Genomic DNA, 17819 nt, shown 5'->3' on the forward strand with positions numbered 1-17819 from the left:
GTGCTGGTTTTATTTCCATGCCTGTTTCAAGAATGTGTATATACTGTGATGATCTGAGCAAGGATCCGAGAGTACACTGCACCAGAGAAGGGAGTCTTATTCGAAAGCTGGGAAAAACATACAGACATATGTCCCTCACTGATATTTTGATCACATGAAAATGTGGATTTTCTGTGTAATAGGATGTCATCTTATTTAACAAACAGGAAAACATGGAGTGTATTTAAATGGCACTAATTCTACATTTAAACATTTTTTTCATGGTATTTTCCAAAAGAAAGTCCATTATTAATTAAAATGCTAAGTGATCCATGAAATGTCCTCTGGTACGGGGTTATTTTTGGTATTTTCAGCAACCATGAGAGGAATGTCGCAAGCTCCCATGAGAGTACAGACTGACCAAGACAACAGGGTCAGTGTGAAAAGAGAGTGAAGTTAAACCTACCCTTGTTTTTGAATTTTAATCCTTAATCCCGCCTTTTGACCAATATAAAGGTTTATAAAGTGCTTAGAAACACGACTTTTAAGGTGAAGTAATGTAATGAAGTATTTCCTTAAAGTATTTTTTTTTTGTGATTTAACAGCCTATTAGGAATGTAGCCATCCGTTACCTTTATTTCTCGGTATCAGCCAGGCTCCTCTTCCTCCATGCTGCTTGTCATTCATAAGATTAAGTGGAGTTTCTCGGTGCTACATGAAGAGGAGGGCTCTCCTCTTCAGTCTTGCACCTCACGTTGTTAAATATTCAGTTGCAGGCTCCCCGCACCATCCAGTCTACCAATAAACGGCCTCTGACAGTGCGATTGGCAGCGGCAGCAGGAGTAACAGTCTGTCAGCCACACATATTTTTATTTATTTATTTTTTTCTGGACGGCGAGGGGTGATGGTGCTGTGTTCTCGGTGCTGCAGGCGTCGTTCCCGGAATGGACACTTCGCAAACCGGTGTGGTTTTAGGTGCACTGGGCGTCAGATAGTCCAGCATCCATCCAGCCACACTGCGCACGGATTTCAGTGACCGATTTCTGCCGTGCATCCGCATTACTGGGGAAATATGGGGCATACAGCGTAGGCTTTCCATCTCCCCGTGCTTTGATACAGACTGGGATTATTTTAACATGTATTTTCCTCCCCAATTTATCAGACATAATTACTGACAAAAGACCATCTCATTGCTGGCAGAGGAACGCATTTCCTGCCTGTGTCCGCGTTAAATCTTCATGGAGATCTCCCGTGCAACATAAGATGTGATATGTCGATTATCCCCCTTTTTACTATAAAAAAAAAGCAGGTCAGAAATGCCCCTTTACTCTTGGCTGTTGACTCTTTGTGAGCTTTCTTGAAAAACAAACAAACAAACAAACATCAACAACAGAAAGGCATATTTAGGATCTCGGCGTGAATCGACATGGATAGTGCAGGGAGCCGGGCAGCGATGGTGGGGGACGGTGCAGTCAATTTCACAGCAGCCCACCTCTGGCTGGATCTACTGAACGCCTCGAGCCCATCGACCCGGTGGGACAGCAGCCCGCCTGCCGAGGGCACCGGGCTGGACGAGCGGCAGCGACTCGTGCGAGAGCAAGCCTACCGGGACTTCACCACCACCGTTCAGGTTTTCATCCTCCTAGGTTCGCTGATCGGTAAGTCCGCTCAGTACTCCCACACATTCAATGCAAACTCAGTAGGGAATCATAAACATATTAAAAACCCAGCCTCGTTTATGTATTTACTTATTCATTTCTGCTAAATTTAGATTAAACAGCTGCACAGTTTTTGAACTACAGGGCACTGCTTTTCAAATACAATTGAAAACAGTGAGACTCTAAGATTTGTGTAGGGGATCTTCCTGTGCGGACAACCTGTGTCCCAGTAGAATGTATTTGAAATATCTGAGACTTTTTCCAGCGTTTATCAGTCAGCCAATCAATCATCTTCTGGTCAGTATAGTAAACTAGTATCTTCGACTAAAAGAAAAGTCAAACGACGACTAAAAAGTAAAGGATAAGAAAAGCATGACAGAAATGAGTGCGTAGGCCAGTTTATTAGAAACAAACAAAACTGCTACAAGGGTACATTATTATTATTTTTAATCTAATATCCCGTTAAAACCACCAGCAGCTGCCAAATGTAAACAACCCACAGCCCATGTCACCTGCTTACTCTGCTTACCTCTCAGCCCCCTGCAGTCATGTATAAGTTTGATCAAGGTGCTAAAACCATTCAAATAACACTAAACCAGTCACACACATAACTCCTGATTTTCTGGTTTGACGTGGATGCATTCCATTTAAAATAAGCAGAAATACTTTGGCAAAATTTGCTGTATATTTAAGTCAGCAAAGAAGATTTTTATTGTTTTTTTCCACCAGAAAACTGATAAATAGTAGCAGTAACTTACATGTTTTAAACTTCCTTAGAGTTGAATATGTGTTGACTAGACATCAGTGATGATGATGGTGGTATAAGTGTGGAAGGAGCTGTGTAGAATGATCTACTGCTCTTGCACACTCCTGGCTTTGACATCCCGTCTCCATCATATAGATCGCCAGAAGCATAATTAACCCGCTTCTAATGATTGCTACAAATAAATGTGTTATTTGTCACAAATGTTTTTGTGTTGCCCTCTCTGCCCTGCTACAGAAACACACACAGCCTTAGTGTTGTATGGAAACATATGGGCTCAGTGAGAAGCAGGAGCACAGCTCACCATGATGAAATATTGTGCAACTGATACAAAACGGACAAAAAAAACACGTCCAAATGACTTGCTTTGATCCAGTGCCACCTCCTGCTGCTCAGTGCAATGCGCAGAGTCAGAGAAGCGTGCCCTGACTAGCTGTAAAAATTGCCCTCTGCCAGCATGGCTCAAAATGCCTTTTTGTTTCTCTCTGCATGCTCTACGTGTCGCAGGGAATACATACACCAATGAACCAAACCCACTTCCAGGAAGGTGAATAGCATAAATTCTCTAACGTCAATACAACAGGGCACCTTTGTGTGGTCACTAAGATTCTTGGAGACATATTAATGACAGCTATAAGACAATGAGTGATAAAATACAAACAGACTGTGTGTGCCATAACAGTAATGGGTTCCCCTTTGCTAATGAAATAATCACAATAATCACAGTAATAATTATTACTGGAAAAAATAAAGATAATTAGCATCAGATATCTGAATCAATTTCAGGACCAGTCAGAAACTGAACACTTCATCAGTGGGCACCTTTAAATACATGCATTATATTACCTGCAGCATAAAATGATGAGTGTTAAAATGATGATGGTTCCACGGGGCTGTCTTTTGAAGTTGAGTCCCCTAAAAAAGTGTCTGTGGTCAATTCTCAAGCTACTTTTAATGATTTCAAAAAAGGCTTTGATTGTATGATAAAAGCCTAGCTGCATCATATTTATATTCAGACATCACTTATTATCATAGATGAGCAGGATATGCTGGTTCCATTATGTAGGCACTTTGTTGTCTCTATGGGGGTTTTAGTGCCCAAAAGAAAACCTGCATCACTGGCTGAAAGGGAAAAAAAAACATGCAATTTTTATGGGGAGATGTCTGTTTTGGAGGCATCTGTGTCATTAACAACTTGTGCACATCAATACAAATCGTTGAAGGATTCATGTTTATTACCTGAGGCATTTGACATGGAAAAGATAAAAGTAACTGCCTTCTGTATCTGCTTATGACTTCTTCTCTTATGGCACACAGAGATGTGCGAAGGTGAAGGAAATTAAATGTTGCACAAACTGCAAATTTGTTGAAAAGCCTCAATGTGGTAACATCCAGAGCACATTAAATTCTCAGTGATGCAGATTGTTTTCACTTAGTTTGTGCACTTTGTATCGGTATTAACTCGCTGAATCATCCACCTTCTGGTCTGAAATACTCAAACTCGAGAAGAATGACATTTTTTTTTTAAATTTAAAAGATTTTTTTTAACACACATTGTAGATGTGTGCAACAAAACAACACTAATAAGACTAATAAATTATAACTGTAGGATCTGCTGTGAAGCTTTGAATGACATTCAGCTATAATGCATGAATGTGGAGCATTTGAACCCATGGAAATGGATATGTAAGAAGGGTTTTTCTATCACAAATTAGGCCAACGAACAGTCTCTCTAGTGGGAAAAAAACCCTGCTATCTAAATTTGAAGGTTTGTTTTCCAGCACAAGTAATTAACGATAGAAATTCCTCTGCTTCTTTTAAGGTTCCCTCCCCTTCATCTTTTGCTTTATGTTTTGAAATGTAGGGATCCTTGGCTTAACATCAAGCTGGTTTGCTGATTAACGGGTCTGAAAAGCCACAGTGTGCTGTAAAATGCTGTTTTGGGAGTTGACTGACATATAGCCATATAGTGGTTTCAGCAAAAGTACTTTGCTGAGTACTTTGGCAGGTGTTAAATATCCCATTTAATTCCTCAATGTTCCCACCTGGATACACGTGTGTCCAGATAGGAAGTGTGTAGCTTGCCAGAGAATCATGGGCACTTGTTGGTGGGTGTGCTGAAAGGCGTTAGAAGTTGGGGAGTTATTTTTACACCACTTAACCACTGCATTTGTAACGCTCTACATTATCATCTTTAAGTTGTGTAGAGACACAATCTTCTCAAATGTGACTGTAGTCTCATTCTGATTTTGTCACGTTTCAGAAATGTTTCTGTAACACTTGTTCTGTTTTCAGATTTGGATCAGGAGGGCATTTCTGTCTCATACCTTTAAGGATAACCGCTTAAACCCTGGTAGGAGGGGAAAGTGCTAAAACATGCCAAACATGCCTAATACCTCCAAAGTTGACCAGTTAGGAAATCTTGTTTGTTTACACCATAAATAAAGAGGAAACTAGTTTGATGCAGTCATTTCATTGCAGAAACAGACGTAGATAGGCCCCATTAGAAAGCTGTAACTCTTCCTAAAATATAAACTAAACTGAAGTAAAGAGAGAGGCATCAGCAGGAAATGCCCCCCCCCCCTCAATGCACAGATGTGCGAGCCATTCCAGTTTTCTCATCTAACTCTCCTAGAAAGGGAGAATACATTCCTCAAAATTTAGATTTTTTTTAATGTATAACATTTGCTGCCATAATTATGCAGTTTCACTGATAAGGCAAAGATTTGAGTTTTACTGCAAATCTCATTAATGTGTCACAGTGTGCATGGCACTGGCTGACTTTGCCAACAGTTGTATTAAGGTCTGTGGGGAATTATGTGGCTGACTAGCTCTGCGGTTACTGCACCTAAATGAGCCTGTCACTAAAACTAGGTTAATTATAAATCACCAGGATGTAAGTAAAAAACTGTTAAGTATACTTAGTATGTCGAACAGCACATGTTAGACATCAATAGGAAAATGATCCAGCTCAAATTGAAGCAGACCACGTTGCTGCTACCACTAGTTAGGGTGCCATTTGTTAAGCGGGCAAAATAATCATCCGTACTGTTTGCGCTCTCTCGCTATTGGCTGCTCTGACTATGGTTACCAAGGTGTTCCTCAAATGCCCAGCGAGCATTCTGGGCTCAAAAGTACAAGGTGATGTTGTTTTTCCAGACAATACAAGTCCTGAAAAAACAAAAAATAAAACGATTTTTGTTTTTTGTCACAGCAGGTTTTTTTTTAATCTTTGGCAGCTACCAGTTTCTATGAGTATTTAACAGAGATTAAATTTGGTTTTTATTTTCTGTCTGAAATCTATAAGATAAAAATCAACTCTTGTATTTTGATTATTGAAATCTGCTTTGAACATCACATGGTAGCATGACTCTGGAAATGATCTGGACAAAAATATCTTAAGTAATAGTTTTATCGCCTTATAAATGTAGTATCACACTTTCTTCCTTTCTTTTTTTTTTTTTTTGAAAGACTGGGTATTAATTGCCTCACATTAGAGACCAAAGGTAGCAAGATAAAATGTCAACATACCGTATGAACAGACATTTGTAATAAACATTCTTTTTATGTAGTTTCAAATTCAAATTCAAATTTTATTTGTCACGTACACAGTCATACACAGTACGATATGTAGTGAAATGCTTGGACAACTGCTCGTGACCTAAAGAAAACAAAAAAGGAAAGGCTATGAATAAGATAGGAAATAAATATGAAAAATTAAAAAGGGTAAATTTAACTAGGAAGGAATAAAATATAAATTAAGGTTAAAAATGAAATAACTGTACAACACAAATTAGAATGAAGGGTAAATTTAACTGGGAAGAATAAGATAAAGATAAATATATAAATTAAAGTTGAAAATAAAATAACTGTACAACAAAATACACAATACACAATATAGAACTATATAAGAATGTATGAAGAAATCTAAATATAAATAAATATATACACAATAACAGCAGCTGTACAAGTATTAACTGGAAATGAAGAATATAGTGACCAGTGTTGTGCAAAACCAAAGTCCAGAAAGTCCAGTGTGTGTGTAAGAACTATATGTGTGGGTCAGTACTGTGTGGTGGTGTGATTGAGAGACCGTATCGCCTGCGGGAAGAAGCTCCTCCTCAGTCTCTCTGTGTTGGTCTTCAGGGAGCGGAATCGCTTTCCTGACCTCAACAGAGAGAACAGTCTGTTGTTGGGATGGCTGAGGTCCTTCACGATCTTCCTGGCCTTGGTCCAGCACCGCCTGCTGTAGATTGAGTGCAGGTCAGGGAGCTCGGAGCGGATGGTGCGCTCAGCTGACCGCACAACCCTCTGTAGAGCTCGTCTGTCCTGCATGGTGCTGTTCCCGAACCAGGTTAAGATGTTTCCCGCCAGGATGCTCTCTATGGTGCACGAGTAAAAGTTCCTGAGCACCTTGGAGGGCAGTTGGAAGTCTCTCAAGCGTCTGAGGTGGTAGAGACGCTGTCGGGCCTTTTTCACCACGGTGTTGATGTGACAGGACCATGACAGGTCCTGCGTGATGTGAACTCCGAGGTATTTGAAGCTGTCCACTCTCTCCACTGGGCACTCGTTGATGACGGGGGTCTGGTAGTTCCTCTCCTGCTTAGTGCTGAAGTCCACTATCAGCTCCTTTGTCTTACTGACGTTTAGAAGGAGGTTGTTCCTCTGGCACCAGTTCTCCAGATTCCTAATCTCCTTCACGTAGGCCGTCTTGTTGTTATCAGAGATCAGGCCCACCACGACGGTGTCGTCAGCAAACTTGATGATGGTGGTGGAGCTGGTAGTGGCCACACAGTCATATGTGTACAAAGAGTACAGCAGGGGGCTCAGAACACACCCCTGGGGGGCTCCAGTGCTGAGAGTGGTGGAGGCTGAGACATGTCCGCCCATCCTTACTGCCTGTGGTCTGCCAGTTAGGAAGTTGGAGATCCACTGACACATAGATGAGCTGAGTCCCAGATGCTCCAGCTTGGTGGTGAGTGTGGAGGGAATTATGGTATTAAATGCAGAGCTGTAGTCTATGAAGAGCATTTTAACATAATTCCCCCTTCTAGTGTCCAAGTGAGTGAGTGATGTGTGGAGGAGATGAGAGATGGCATCGTCTGTGGAACGATTTGGACGGTAAGCGAACTGTAGTGGGTCCAGTGTGTCTGGTAGTGAAGAAATGATGAAGTCTCTGACCAGGCGTTCAAAGCACTTCATCACTACTGAGGTGAGGGCTACAGGGCGATAGTCATTGAGAGAAGCAGGGTGGGGTTTCTTCGGGACAGGAACAATGATGGACTCTTTGAAGCATGTGGGGATCACCGACTGAGATAAAGAGATGTTGAATATCTCAGTGAACACAGGAGCTAGCTGGTATGCGCAGTCTCTTAGGATACGACCTGGGATGCCGTCTGGTCCTGCTGCTTTCCTGGTGTTTACTCTCTTGAAGGCTCTCCTCACTTCATGCTCGGAGATGACGAGCACGTTTCCGGTGCTGGCAGTATCTTCCTGTCTGCAGCCGTTAGCGCCGCTAACACTAGCATTGTTGGAGACCTTAGCTGCAGCCTCGAAGCGAGCATAGAAAGTGTTCAGCTCGTCTGCCAAAGTCACGGCCGCGTTCGTCATACCGGTTGTTGGTGTTTTATAGTCCGTTATTGTCCTTAGTCCCCGCCACAGGCTCCTAGAGTCACTCTGTTGGAGTTGTGACTCTAGTTTCCTCCCGTAGCGCTGCTTCGCCTCTTTCACCGCCCTCCGCACGTTATATGACGCGGCTTTGTACGGGTCCATGTCCCCCGTCATGAGTTTGCATTTGAAATAATTAATATTTGTGCTGATTTAATTATTCCACATTAGTCAGCCTAGCAGAATGTACTTTTACCAGGGTTTCCCCGAAATACCACGCCTATGTGCTATTCTGTATCACAGCATGTTAATCGAGTTCTGCATAGTTAAAGCACACCATGTCCTGTTGAAAACAGCTTCTTCCGCCTCCATTTGAAACCTCCTGAGGTACATAACAACAGAAATCAGGGATAAGTGGTTGTTATATACGACCTTGCTTTCATAGAAAAGGTCTTTTTTCTCTCTTTCATTTAGTTTTATAAACTATGGTTACTTTTCTATTCCCCCATCCACCTGACGATGAATGCGTTTTTCTTCTGACAAACTGAGACCTTTTATTTTAAAGCACAGGTCTCAGGAAAAACGTGAAACAGTTTCCTTCACTGCAGAACATCTTGCTCTCAGCCAGAGTGCAGCTAACACTCTGTGGGTAATTACTTTTGAAGGAGCTGAAATCACACAGGGTCCCGTGTGACCTGACATGAGTTAATGCAGTGCAAGAAGGAAAAAGTTCACCTTTTGAAACTTAATTACCAATCGTTACCACTTTGTCACTCCAAATTATGCAGAGAGAAATAGAAACATAAAAATGTCTCCTGTTGTCCTTTTTGATTTGGTTGCAGTTGCAGTTTCTTTTTAGTAAGTTCCAGCTTGCAGGCTATTAGATGTAAATGATTGGGAGGATGTCTTATGAGGGTGGACCAACTGTTTTTTTTTTTGTTTTTTTCTTTTTATCCCTCTTTGAACCTGCTACAAGTGACATACAGCACGAATTTGTTATTGCTGATATAGATTTATTTCATTTGGCTATTTTTTATTTTATGCTTTAGCGGCACCTGCATCACTAATTTTGTCCTGTGCTCTGCCATCAAGTCTTTACAAGAAGGCGCTTACCTTTAAACAATTTTCATAATTTTTTCAAGAAATCCCCCAAAAATAAAAAGAAAAGAAAAGAAAAGAAAGAGCAAGTCTGGGGGCTGAAACTCCTTGAACTGTCACAGGGGAAGCCTTTTTGCAGTAAAATGGGGGTAAAAAGGGGTGTCCAGATGCAAATAATAACATTCAAATTGAACTTTCCCCCCCATTTTTTTTTTGGACAAATTCATAAAGAGTTTGATTTTGATTTGAAGCAGTATTCTTGGTAGCGGATTCCTCGTCCTGCTGTGAGGCAGCTTCCAATCTAATGTGTAAAGACTTCCAGTTCACAGATGAGTTCATTGATGGCAAGTGTAAAACGGGCAGATTGAAAGTGACACATTTTCTTTCCTTTCGTACATCTGTCAGTTGGCTTAAATCTCAGTCCGAGAAGTACTTGCATTCCTTACATTGTTCAGTCGCAGTGTTTGTCTTGGATGGACGTCAGGAATAAGCAGCTGAGAAATCATTAATCTGTGCTATAGCAGATCAGTAAGATAAGTAAGCCTTCCTTCCTGTCAATGGGCAATTTAGTCTTCAAGCTAACCAGGTCTTTTCTTTGAGATCTATGGTGTGCCTGGTAAAAACTCATACCAGCACAACAAAAGGAAAGGGCTGCTTGTACCAGCGTTCAGGTTTCCAACCTTTATTTAAACTGAGTTAGACTTATGACAACACAGACTGTAGAATTCAAGTTTTTGTATGTGAACTGATAATATGACCATAATTCTACACTTTAACTCAAGATCAGAAAACCAAGTTGTGACCATATTTCACATTTGGTTGGATGCAGGATTGGTGACACCAAACCTTGGAGCTAACCTTTAAATGAATAAAATCTTCATTACATTTATTACAATGAGTGCGTATAAACAAAACTTGACTGGTTGGCAGAGATGCAGACTTATAGGAGTCGATAATTGTAGCTTCTACTGAGGGGTGCAGGTTAGTAGGCAAACTTAATCTCATTTTATTCTAAATCTTTAAACATCTTTCTTTCTCTCGACAGGTAATGCCACTGTGTTGTGGTGCACCTGCTGCACAAACGTCTTTAAAACAGTGACCAATCGATTCATCAAGAACCTGGCATGGTCTGGTATCTGTGCCGGCCTGGTGTGCATCCCCTTTGATGTGGCACTCGGAGCCAATCCTCGGTGCTGCTTGTGGCTTCACACGCTGGTGCTCTGCAAAGCTCTCAAGTTCCTCCACAAACTCTTCTGCTCTGTCACCGTTCTCAGCTTCAGCGCCATCGCATTGGACAGGTAAATGCAAAAACATGATACTTTTCAGTGTATACACAGAATTAAAGTAGATAGGGGGAGCATCATTTGTTTTCAGTCATCAAGTGTGGATTGTGCGTGAAATTACAAAACCCAAAGAGCACTCTATCCTTTCAGTAAAATGAGTGATGTGTTTATTTTTTCTCACTTCAGGTTTGTAGCCAGAATCACTGTGTTTAAATGATGCTTTTGAAAGACACTAACATGCACCTCCTACTCACCTCTCTGTATCTGGATGGACCGCTTGGGGCAAAAAAAGTGGGTCCTTTATATCAGCTCTCTGATCAGTTTGTCAATATGTTGCTTAGCATAGTCAACTCGGCTAATTCTCTTTCTTTAAACACCTGGAAATCCAACTCTGAAAGATTTTTTTAAAGCAGAAAAACATCTCTACACCTTCTTTTAACACCCTGTTAAGAGGAGGTGCAGGGTTGTGATTGGTGGAGCGTGTGTCCCAGGCCTCCCAGTACCACTTTGAATTTGCTGAATTTGTAAGTTTGCTCACTTACAACTAAATGAATAGTCTCATTTTATGGTAGTTTCTTTTTAATGGAGAAAAGAAAAACTACCAATCAAAAATCCAGAAAAAAACATTACACAAAGATTACAAATTGATTTTCATGTCACTGAGTGAAATAAGTATTTCATCCTCTAGCAAAACGCGCCTTAGTACTTGGTGGAGAAACACTTTTTGCCAAGCACAGTGGTAAGACACTTCTGGTAGTTGGTCACCAGGTTGACCCTCATCTCAGAGGGGATTTTGGCCCACTCCTTTTTACAGAAACTCTCCAACTCCTTTAGGTTTCTTGGCTGTCGCTTGACAACTCAAAGCTTCAGCGCTCTCCACAGATTTTTCTACAGGACTGAAGTCTGGAAACTGGTTAGGACTCTCTATGACCTTAATGTGCTTCTTCTTTAGCCACTCCTTTGTTAACCTGGGGTTAATGTTTGTAATTATCACGCTAGAAGACCCATTCACAGCTCATCTTCAGTGTTCTGGCTGAGGGAAGAAAATTCTCATTCAAAATGACTGTACATAGCCCTGTCCATTGGCAGTGTCCTCGATGCAGTGAAGTCATCTTGTACCCTTAGCACCTCCGTTCTTCACTGTGGGGATGATAGGGTGGTTTGGGGCATCCTCAGCATTTCTCCGCATCCCAACACGGCGGCTCGAGCTGATGCCAAAGAGCTCGATTTTGGTTTCACCTGACCCCAGGACTTTCTTCCAAGCCTTCTCTGAATCCTTTACATTACAGCGTAGTGTGTTACCAATGATGTTCTTGGTCCAAAATGCCTTGAGATCATTAACATGCTCGTCCTGTGTAGCTCACCCCATGAGGCATGATTTGGCTCCAGATAGGGGATGATTGATGGTCATTATATTTCTTCTAGTTCCAAATAATCATACCAACAGTTCTCACCTTCTCATAAAGCTTCTTGCCCATTCCAGTCTTGTGCAGGACTGCAATTGTGTCCCTGATGTCCTTTGACAGCTCGTTAGTGTTTCCCGTGGTGGTAGAGAGGTTGGAGTAGAAGAAATTGATTCTCTGGACAGGTGTGGTTTGTACACATAAATTGAGATCAGGAGTATTTGTCATTGTTTGAATAATTGAACACAATCTGTCTGCCACATTAGCACACAGACTCTGACTTGCTCGTAGGGGATGAAGTACTTATTTCACTCACTGATATGCAAATCAATTTTGAACCTTTATGTAATTTACTTTTCTGCATTTTTGTAAATGAGCAAACCTATAAAATCAACAGGTGATAATTTTAATTATTTCCCCACTTTATCTCAGCTGAAGTGTTTGAAGCATATTGTTTAACTAGTTTAATTTCATTTTCTTATGCTATACCCTTTAATTAACCTTTTGCTTTCATTAATTATTGCAAGTGGGTGCTGGTTATGTGTATAATATTTCCTAAAACTGTGACTATTTCCTGTTGTCCACTTTGTCCATAGTTGACCTTTCTCACAGATTGTTCCCAGCTGAGTCTCTCAACATTGTACAGAACTCATGTGTAAAAATGACTGTAGTTATTCAGTGGCTCTAATGTTTGCATTTTCTCCACACCAGTGTTGTTTTTGCTTAAAAAAAAGTCCAGTAAGAAAATAGAAAATTGGCATAGAAAACAGTGGGCAGCCCAAGTACAGATGCACAGACTTATACGAAATATAAAAAATATACTTATACAAGTATTGAGAAAACCTAAAAGAGTTCCTTTTTCAGAATCGTATACATGACTTATTATTATATGATATTTATCGAATCATGTTTTTATCTCTTTGCATGTTGCAGCTTAAGATAACACAGCTTCTGTATGTAATGCAGAAAAAAATAGCAAATATCATGAATAGACATGTTCAAAATGGAGCATAAAAGTGCACAGAAGCCACATTTTTATTAATATATAATATTAAAATATACCAGGGATAATATGGATGACTGCAGTAGTACGTGAATATCCTCTACCAACTTTATAGTGATTGCAGGGAGACTTTGTATTGTTGCAACCTCTTCTCAGCCCTCGTTTCACTGCTATAGAGATTATGTTGCCTCCATAGCAACTGGTACAGTCAGAATGATATCAAACCAATGAATTATTTATTCTCCAGGAGGGTAATCGAGGCTGTAGATATTCTGTACACAGGTTGGGACTGCAGTGTACATACACACGAACACACACAATCATACTGCAGCACAGACAAGATAGTCAAGGGACATCGTAGTAATGACTTTTTCATTTCGTTTATTCTCCTTATGAGTAAGGGAAAACAAAAGGATGTGAGGCAATCTGCATGCTATTATCTGCACTGCAGTTATCAAGAGATCACCCATATAATTTTAACCTCTGCAGAAGTTAATATACCATGGATAAATTAAAATTCTTTGATCTAAAAAGGGCTAAATGTTCATGATTGAATGTATCCAAAGTGGCCACTAAAAATGGCACAATTGGCTTTATTTTTAGATAACTGAGCTTTGTCCATTTCCTGTGGAATTTCCTGTTTTTCCTGTTTATAAAAATACCTCAAAATGGCTGTGACAAATAATAAGCCTATGTAATACAATAAATATGTGAAGAGGCTGCAGGATAAATTTAGTAACTACATAAAAAAACTCCCAGAAAACTGCACCTCTCACCTTTTTGTCTATTTGGAGCTTGTATAATGGATTCAATAATTTTATACCAGCACTACCTTTCTGCTAAAACCCCTTCAAGCTCATACGTCAGTATTTTTAACGTTTATTTTAAAATAATTTTCACATAAATCACCATAAGATGGATTTCTGTGAGCATTTTCAGTACGCCTGGACTCAGGTGACACTCTGGCTTAGGAAAAAGCTTTTTTTTCACAGTGTGAACATCACCAAAACTATGCCTCTATTGATTTGCTGCAAGCTTTAGGATGTAAAAAATTCTCCACTGGGGAAAGCGCCCAATTTGAATGTTATCAGACCATTTAATAACCATTATCAGCTGTTATCAGCCCTGTACCTATTGCTAATAGATGCTCTCCTCTACAATCAGGCTGAGAAGGCAGTTAGCTACTGTATTACAGATTACATAGGAGAGCTAAGTAACAAGTATAGCTTAGTAACAAGTGCTTAGAGTTGTGAGTGGTTTATTTATTTTGTTGAGCCAGAAGTCACAACTTTTTGGACGAGAGACTGCTAAATTAGCAGCTAACGCTAGTTGGCTTTGTCAGCAAGCTAGCTCCAAATAACTCAAAAGAAATTGCTTGTAAGAAATGTTCTAACACGAGGAACCTCAAACATGTAAGGCACTTGTGTAAAGTGGAATAAAGTCTTCCTCACAGCCTCATATGTGGATTCTTGCTTCTATTTTAGCCCGAAAACAGATTACTCATTACTTCTTCCATTCAGCAAGGCAAGAAAGCCTTCTCTGAATAAGCCTCTAGAAGGTGAAGTAGGAAACGCATAATGGACATTGAGTGGGTTTATCAAATATCAAATATCAAATACATGTTGTTAAGCATTGAATTACTTTGTCTTTCTGTCTGTAGATACTACTCAGTGTTGTACCCACTGGAGAGGAAAATCTCAGACGCAAGATCTCGAGATCTGGTCATCTATATCTGGGTCCATGCAACTGTGGTCAGCCTCCCCGTGTTTGCTGTGACCAATGTGACTGATGTGTACGTGACCTCATCCTGCTCAAATGACCCCGCCCGCTCGCTGAGTCACATGGTGTATGTGTTGATCTACAACATCACCACAGTGATCCTCCCCCTGGCTCTGGTCTTCCTTCTCATGCTTCTGATCCGCAGAGCACTAAGTGCCAGCCAGAAGAAGAAGGTGATCATCGCAGCTCTGCGAACTCCCCAGAACAGCATCTCTATCCCATACGTGTCCCAGAGGGAAGCCGAACTTCATGTAACTCTTCTGGCTGTGGTACTGGCTTTCTCAGCTTGCAGCGCGCCCTATGGGGCCTTAGTATTTTACCGCACTATTTTGGCAGATGCTAAAGAGCTGCCTGTCTCACTGTATCTCACAGCCCTCTGGCTTCCTAAGGTATCCTTGCTCACCAACCCACTTTTGTTTCTGACTGTTAACCGCTCAGCGCGTCACAGCTGTCTGGACCTGCTGGCCAGGATTCACAGACGTTACAGTCGCCGTAACGTGGTTAGCACTGGAGGTCTGGCTTCTTTAGGAGCAGATGGCGTGATTGGGGAGCCAGTAGGACTGGAGACTGCTGGTCGATCTGGAAGCCAGCTTCTAGAGATGTTTAACATTGGCCAACAGCAGATCTTCAGACCATCTGAAGAAGAAGAGGAGGAGGATGGGGAGAATGATGTGGAGCTCCCATCTCAAGGATCAGGAGAAGGCTCAGGGCCCAAAGATGACCAGAAAGGTGGGTCAAGAATGGGAAGCCTCAGAGGTGAAGTGATTAATAAAAAGGACTCTCTGCAGGGCACAGGAGGAGGGCTGGTTATCACCAAGGAGGTCCCTCCTTCAGTTATAGCCCCCCGGGCCTCTCCAGTCCATACATGCGCTTATGCCTCTTCATCACAAGTGGCACCTGCTACACCTACAGAAGCAGAGGACTCCCCACAGTTTGGTTTTGGACCTTTTGAGCTGCCACCTCAGTGGTTACCTGAGACCAGGAATAGCAAGAAGAGGCTACTGCCACCGCTGGGTAACACGCCTGAGGAGCTGATCCAGACCAAAGTGCCAAAGCAGAAGCCAGAACGCAGGATCAGCAGGAACAACAAGGTCAGCACAATTCCCACCGTGGATCCATGAACTGTACTGTTGGCCTCTGATCTGCAACACTGGAAAAATCAGAACTCCTTTGGGAGAAGACAATGATGTCTGCATGGTTTCTTCTGGTTCCTTCTTCTGATTTGCAGTTGTAGCTCTTGTAGAAGTTCAGGTTCGACATTTTACTGCAGAAAAGCAGGTTCCCTGAAGCACTGTATTTCCATTTGTGAATCAATTTGATATCAATATAATATTTCTAGTCTGACAAATATGTCCATTCCATCCAATTTCACAGCTCTTCGAGAGGTCCAGTTTTATAATTAAGGACTTCCACAATGACTCCATGATGAAGGAAAATAGATGCCTTCATAAATCTTTCTTTTTATTGGAGGTGACATCAGTAGTCAAACAACACTGTACAAATCCAATTATCTTGAGGGATGCACTGATAATGGATAATATATTTCCACAGCAAATAATCAAGCAACCATTATGGACCTGCTAACAAAACAGTTTTTAAAAATAGTTCTAATCTGATTGCACTGTGTATATGAACACATCTCAGTGTTGGTCTTTTCACTTAACCCATTGTGGGACTTTTCTTTTCTATGTTTGATTTACAGAAATGTTTTGGGTATTGTCTGCTGCCTTTGTTTTTTGTCAAATTCCACTTTCTGAACATTTCTAGTAATGTCTTAGATGTTGTCGTGATTTTCACTTTCGATGTCGATGGTTTTCATAAGATTAAAACACTGACGTAGAGTATGCAAATACATGTTTACAATGTGAAACAATCCGAGTTCAACTGTGTGTTCAGTCTTGGTTTCTGGAAGTGCATCACATATACTGAAATCTGCAGGTTCATGCACACTGGGGATCTTTTAGCGACCTTACATCAATCTTAATGATTTCTCACAGATTTCCTGAAAGTCAGTTGCTCAATTAAAATGTTGTATAATAAGTAGGAGCAGAGATACCAAGTGCACATTTTATATCATCTGACGCTCTGTAAAACATGTTTCCTTTTAAATATCTCTGATTGACACTTCTGGCTCTGTCTCCTTTGTGATGCAGAATTCATCAGTAAAAGCTTTGACGTGCACCTTTGGCTGAGGTAAACAGAGCTGGGCTACACTTCAAATATTTGTCAAGCCGTAACTCCCTTCGGGGCTACCCACAATTCCTTGTTATGTCCACAGAGGAGCTGAATCTATGCTGCATCCTACCCATGCTGTTATCAGGCGAATCGTTCACTCATGCTTGACTTGAAATAATATCCACCGGTGCTACTTAAAAGCAAGAGAGAGATGAGTAATAGCTTTATTCAAATACACTGGATGCAGCAGTGACTTTTTGAGCGGTCAGGCTGTGTGTGGTAGTTGCTGTAATAGATATAGTGGATAAACCGAGCAGAAAATGTTATTCAGTGTTGCCAAAAGGAGAAGATTATTGATTGTTTCCTAGAATATTGACTTGTATTTCCCACCCAAATTGATTCAAGGCTTATTCAAAGACCCTAACCTGATTCTCTTGCAATGATCAAGGGTTTGACAACAGAAATATTGTAACTGTAAAAAGAGAAGTCACACTAAGGTTTAAAGTCTGCTTCCTAAACGAATACAGTAGTTCTTGACCTTGGGGAGGTCTTACCATCACAGGTTGGTTAAGATGCCATTCTGAAGCTTTTGATCAGTGCCAGTAATGAATTTTTAGTTTAAGCTCTTAGGCTAACATGGCCCTGAAGAAGAAAGACAAAAAGAAAAACAGAGTTATGTAAATTCATGTCAAATATTAAATTATAAATCAAAACCCACAGAAAACCTCTTACAGAGTTAAATCAGTGTTAGTTTCCCTGTGCCTTGAGGCAAGTCCATGTGTGCACTGCATTTCGTAACTTGTAGAGTACACTGCGTAAGTCTTGAGTCAGCCCCTCCCTTTTTTATATTTTGCTAAGAAAATGGGAAATGGGTGCAGTGATTTATTGAAACATTTGCAAACATAAATGGAAATATGGTATGTAAGGCAAAAACAGAGTTTGCACAAATATAACAAGCTTGAAAATCAATATTTTACAGCACCACCTTTTATTCTTCAACACCACTGACTGAAATGCAGCCCTAAACCATGACAGCACCTCCATCATTTATTACAGATGGCTGTAGACACT

At 40.8% G+C, this 17819-nt stretch overlaps 1 protein-coding gene across 2 annotated transcripts; it reads left to right on the plus strand.

The window, feature by feature from the left end:
- The first annotated feature begins 764 nt into the window (after positions 1-764).
- gpr176 (G protein-coupled receptor 176) lies at positions 765-16651 on the plus strand. 2 transcript variants are annotated; one of them, XM_080881964.1, is made up of 3 exons: positions 765-1637; positions 10151-10403; positions 14455-16651. In XM_080881964.1, the coding sequence occupies exons 1-3, from the start codon at positions 1406-1408 to the stop codon at positions 15692-15694; spliced, it is 1725 nt and encodes a 574-aa protein (XP_080738090.1). In that variant the 5' UTR covers positions 765-1405; the 3' UTR covers positions 15695-16651. The 2 variants fall into 2 exon arrangements, with proteins under 2 accessions (XP_080738090.1, XP_080738091.1); XM_080881965.1 differs by lacking the exon at positions 765-1637 and adding an exon at positions 7393-7521.
- Positions 16652-17819: the final 1168 nt, after the last annotated feature.

Source organism: Rhamphochromis sp. 'chilingali' (assembly GCF_963969265.1).
Source record: "Rhamphochromis sp. 'chilingali' genome assembly, chromosome: 5".
Lineage (NCBI taxonomy): Eukaryota > Metazoa > Chordata > Actinopteri > Cichliformes > Cichlidae > Rhamphochromis > Rhamphochromis sp. 'chilingali'.

Bases quoted from the DNA above. Each gene is read 5' to 3' on its own strand.
- gpr176 (XM_080881964.1), top strand. From the start codon at position 1,406: ATGGATAGTGCAGGGAGCCGGGCAGCGATGGTGGGGGACGGTGCAGTC. The intron at 1,638-10,150 runs GTAAGTCCGCTC...TTCTCTCGACAG, and splicing joins CCTCCTAGGTTCGCTGATCG to GTAATGCCACTGTGTTGTGG. The intron at 10,404-14,454 runs GTAAATGCAAAA...TTCTGTCTGTAG, and splicing joins AGCGCCATCGCATTGGACAG to ATACTACTCAGTGTTGTACC.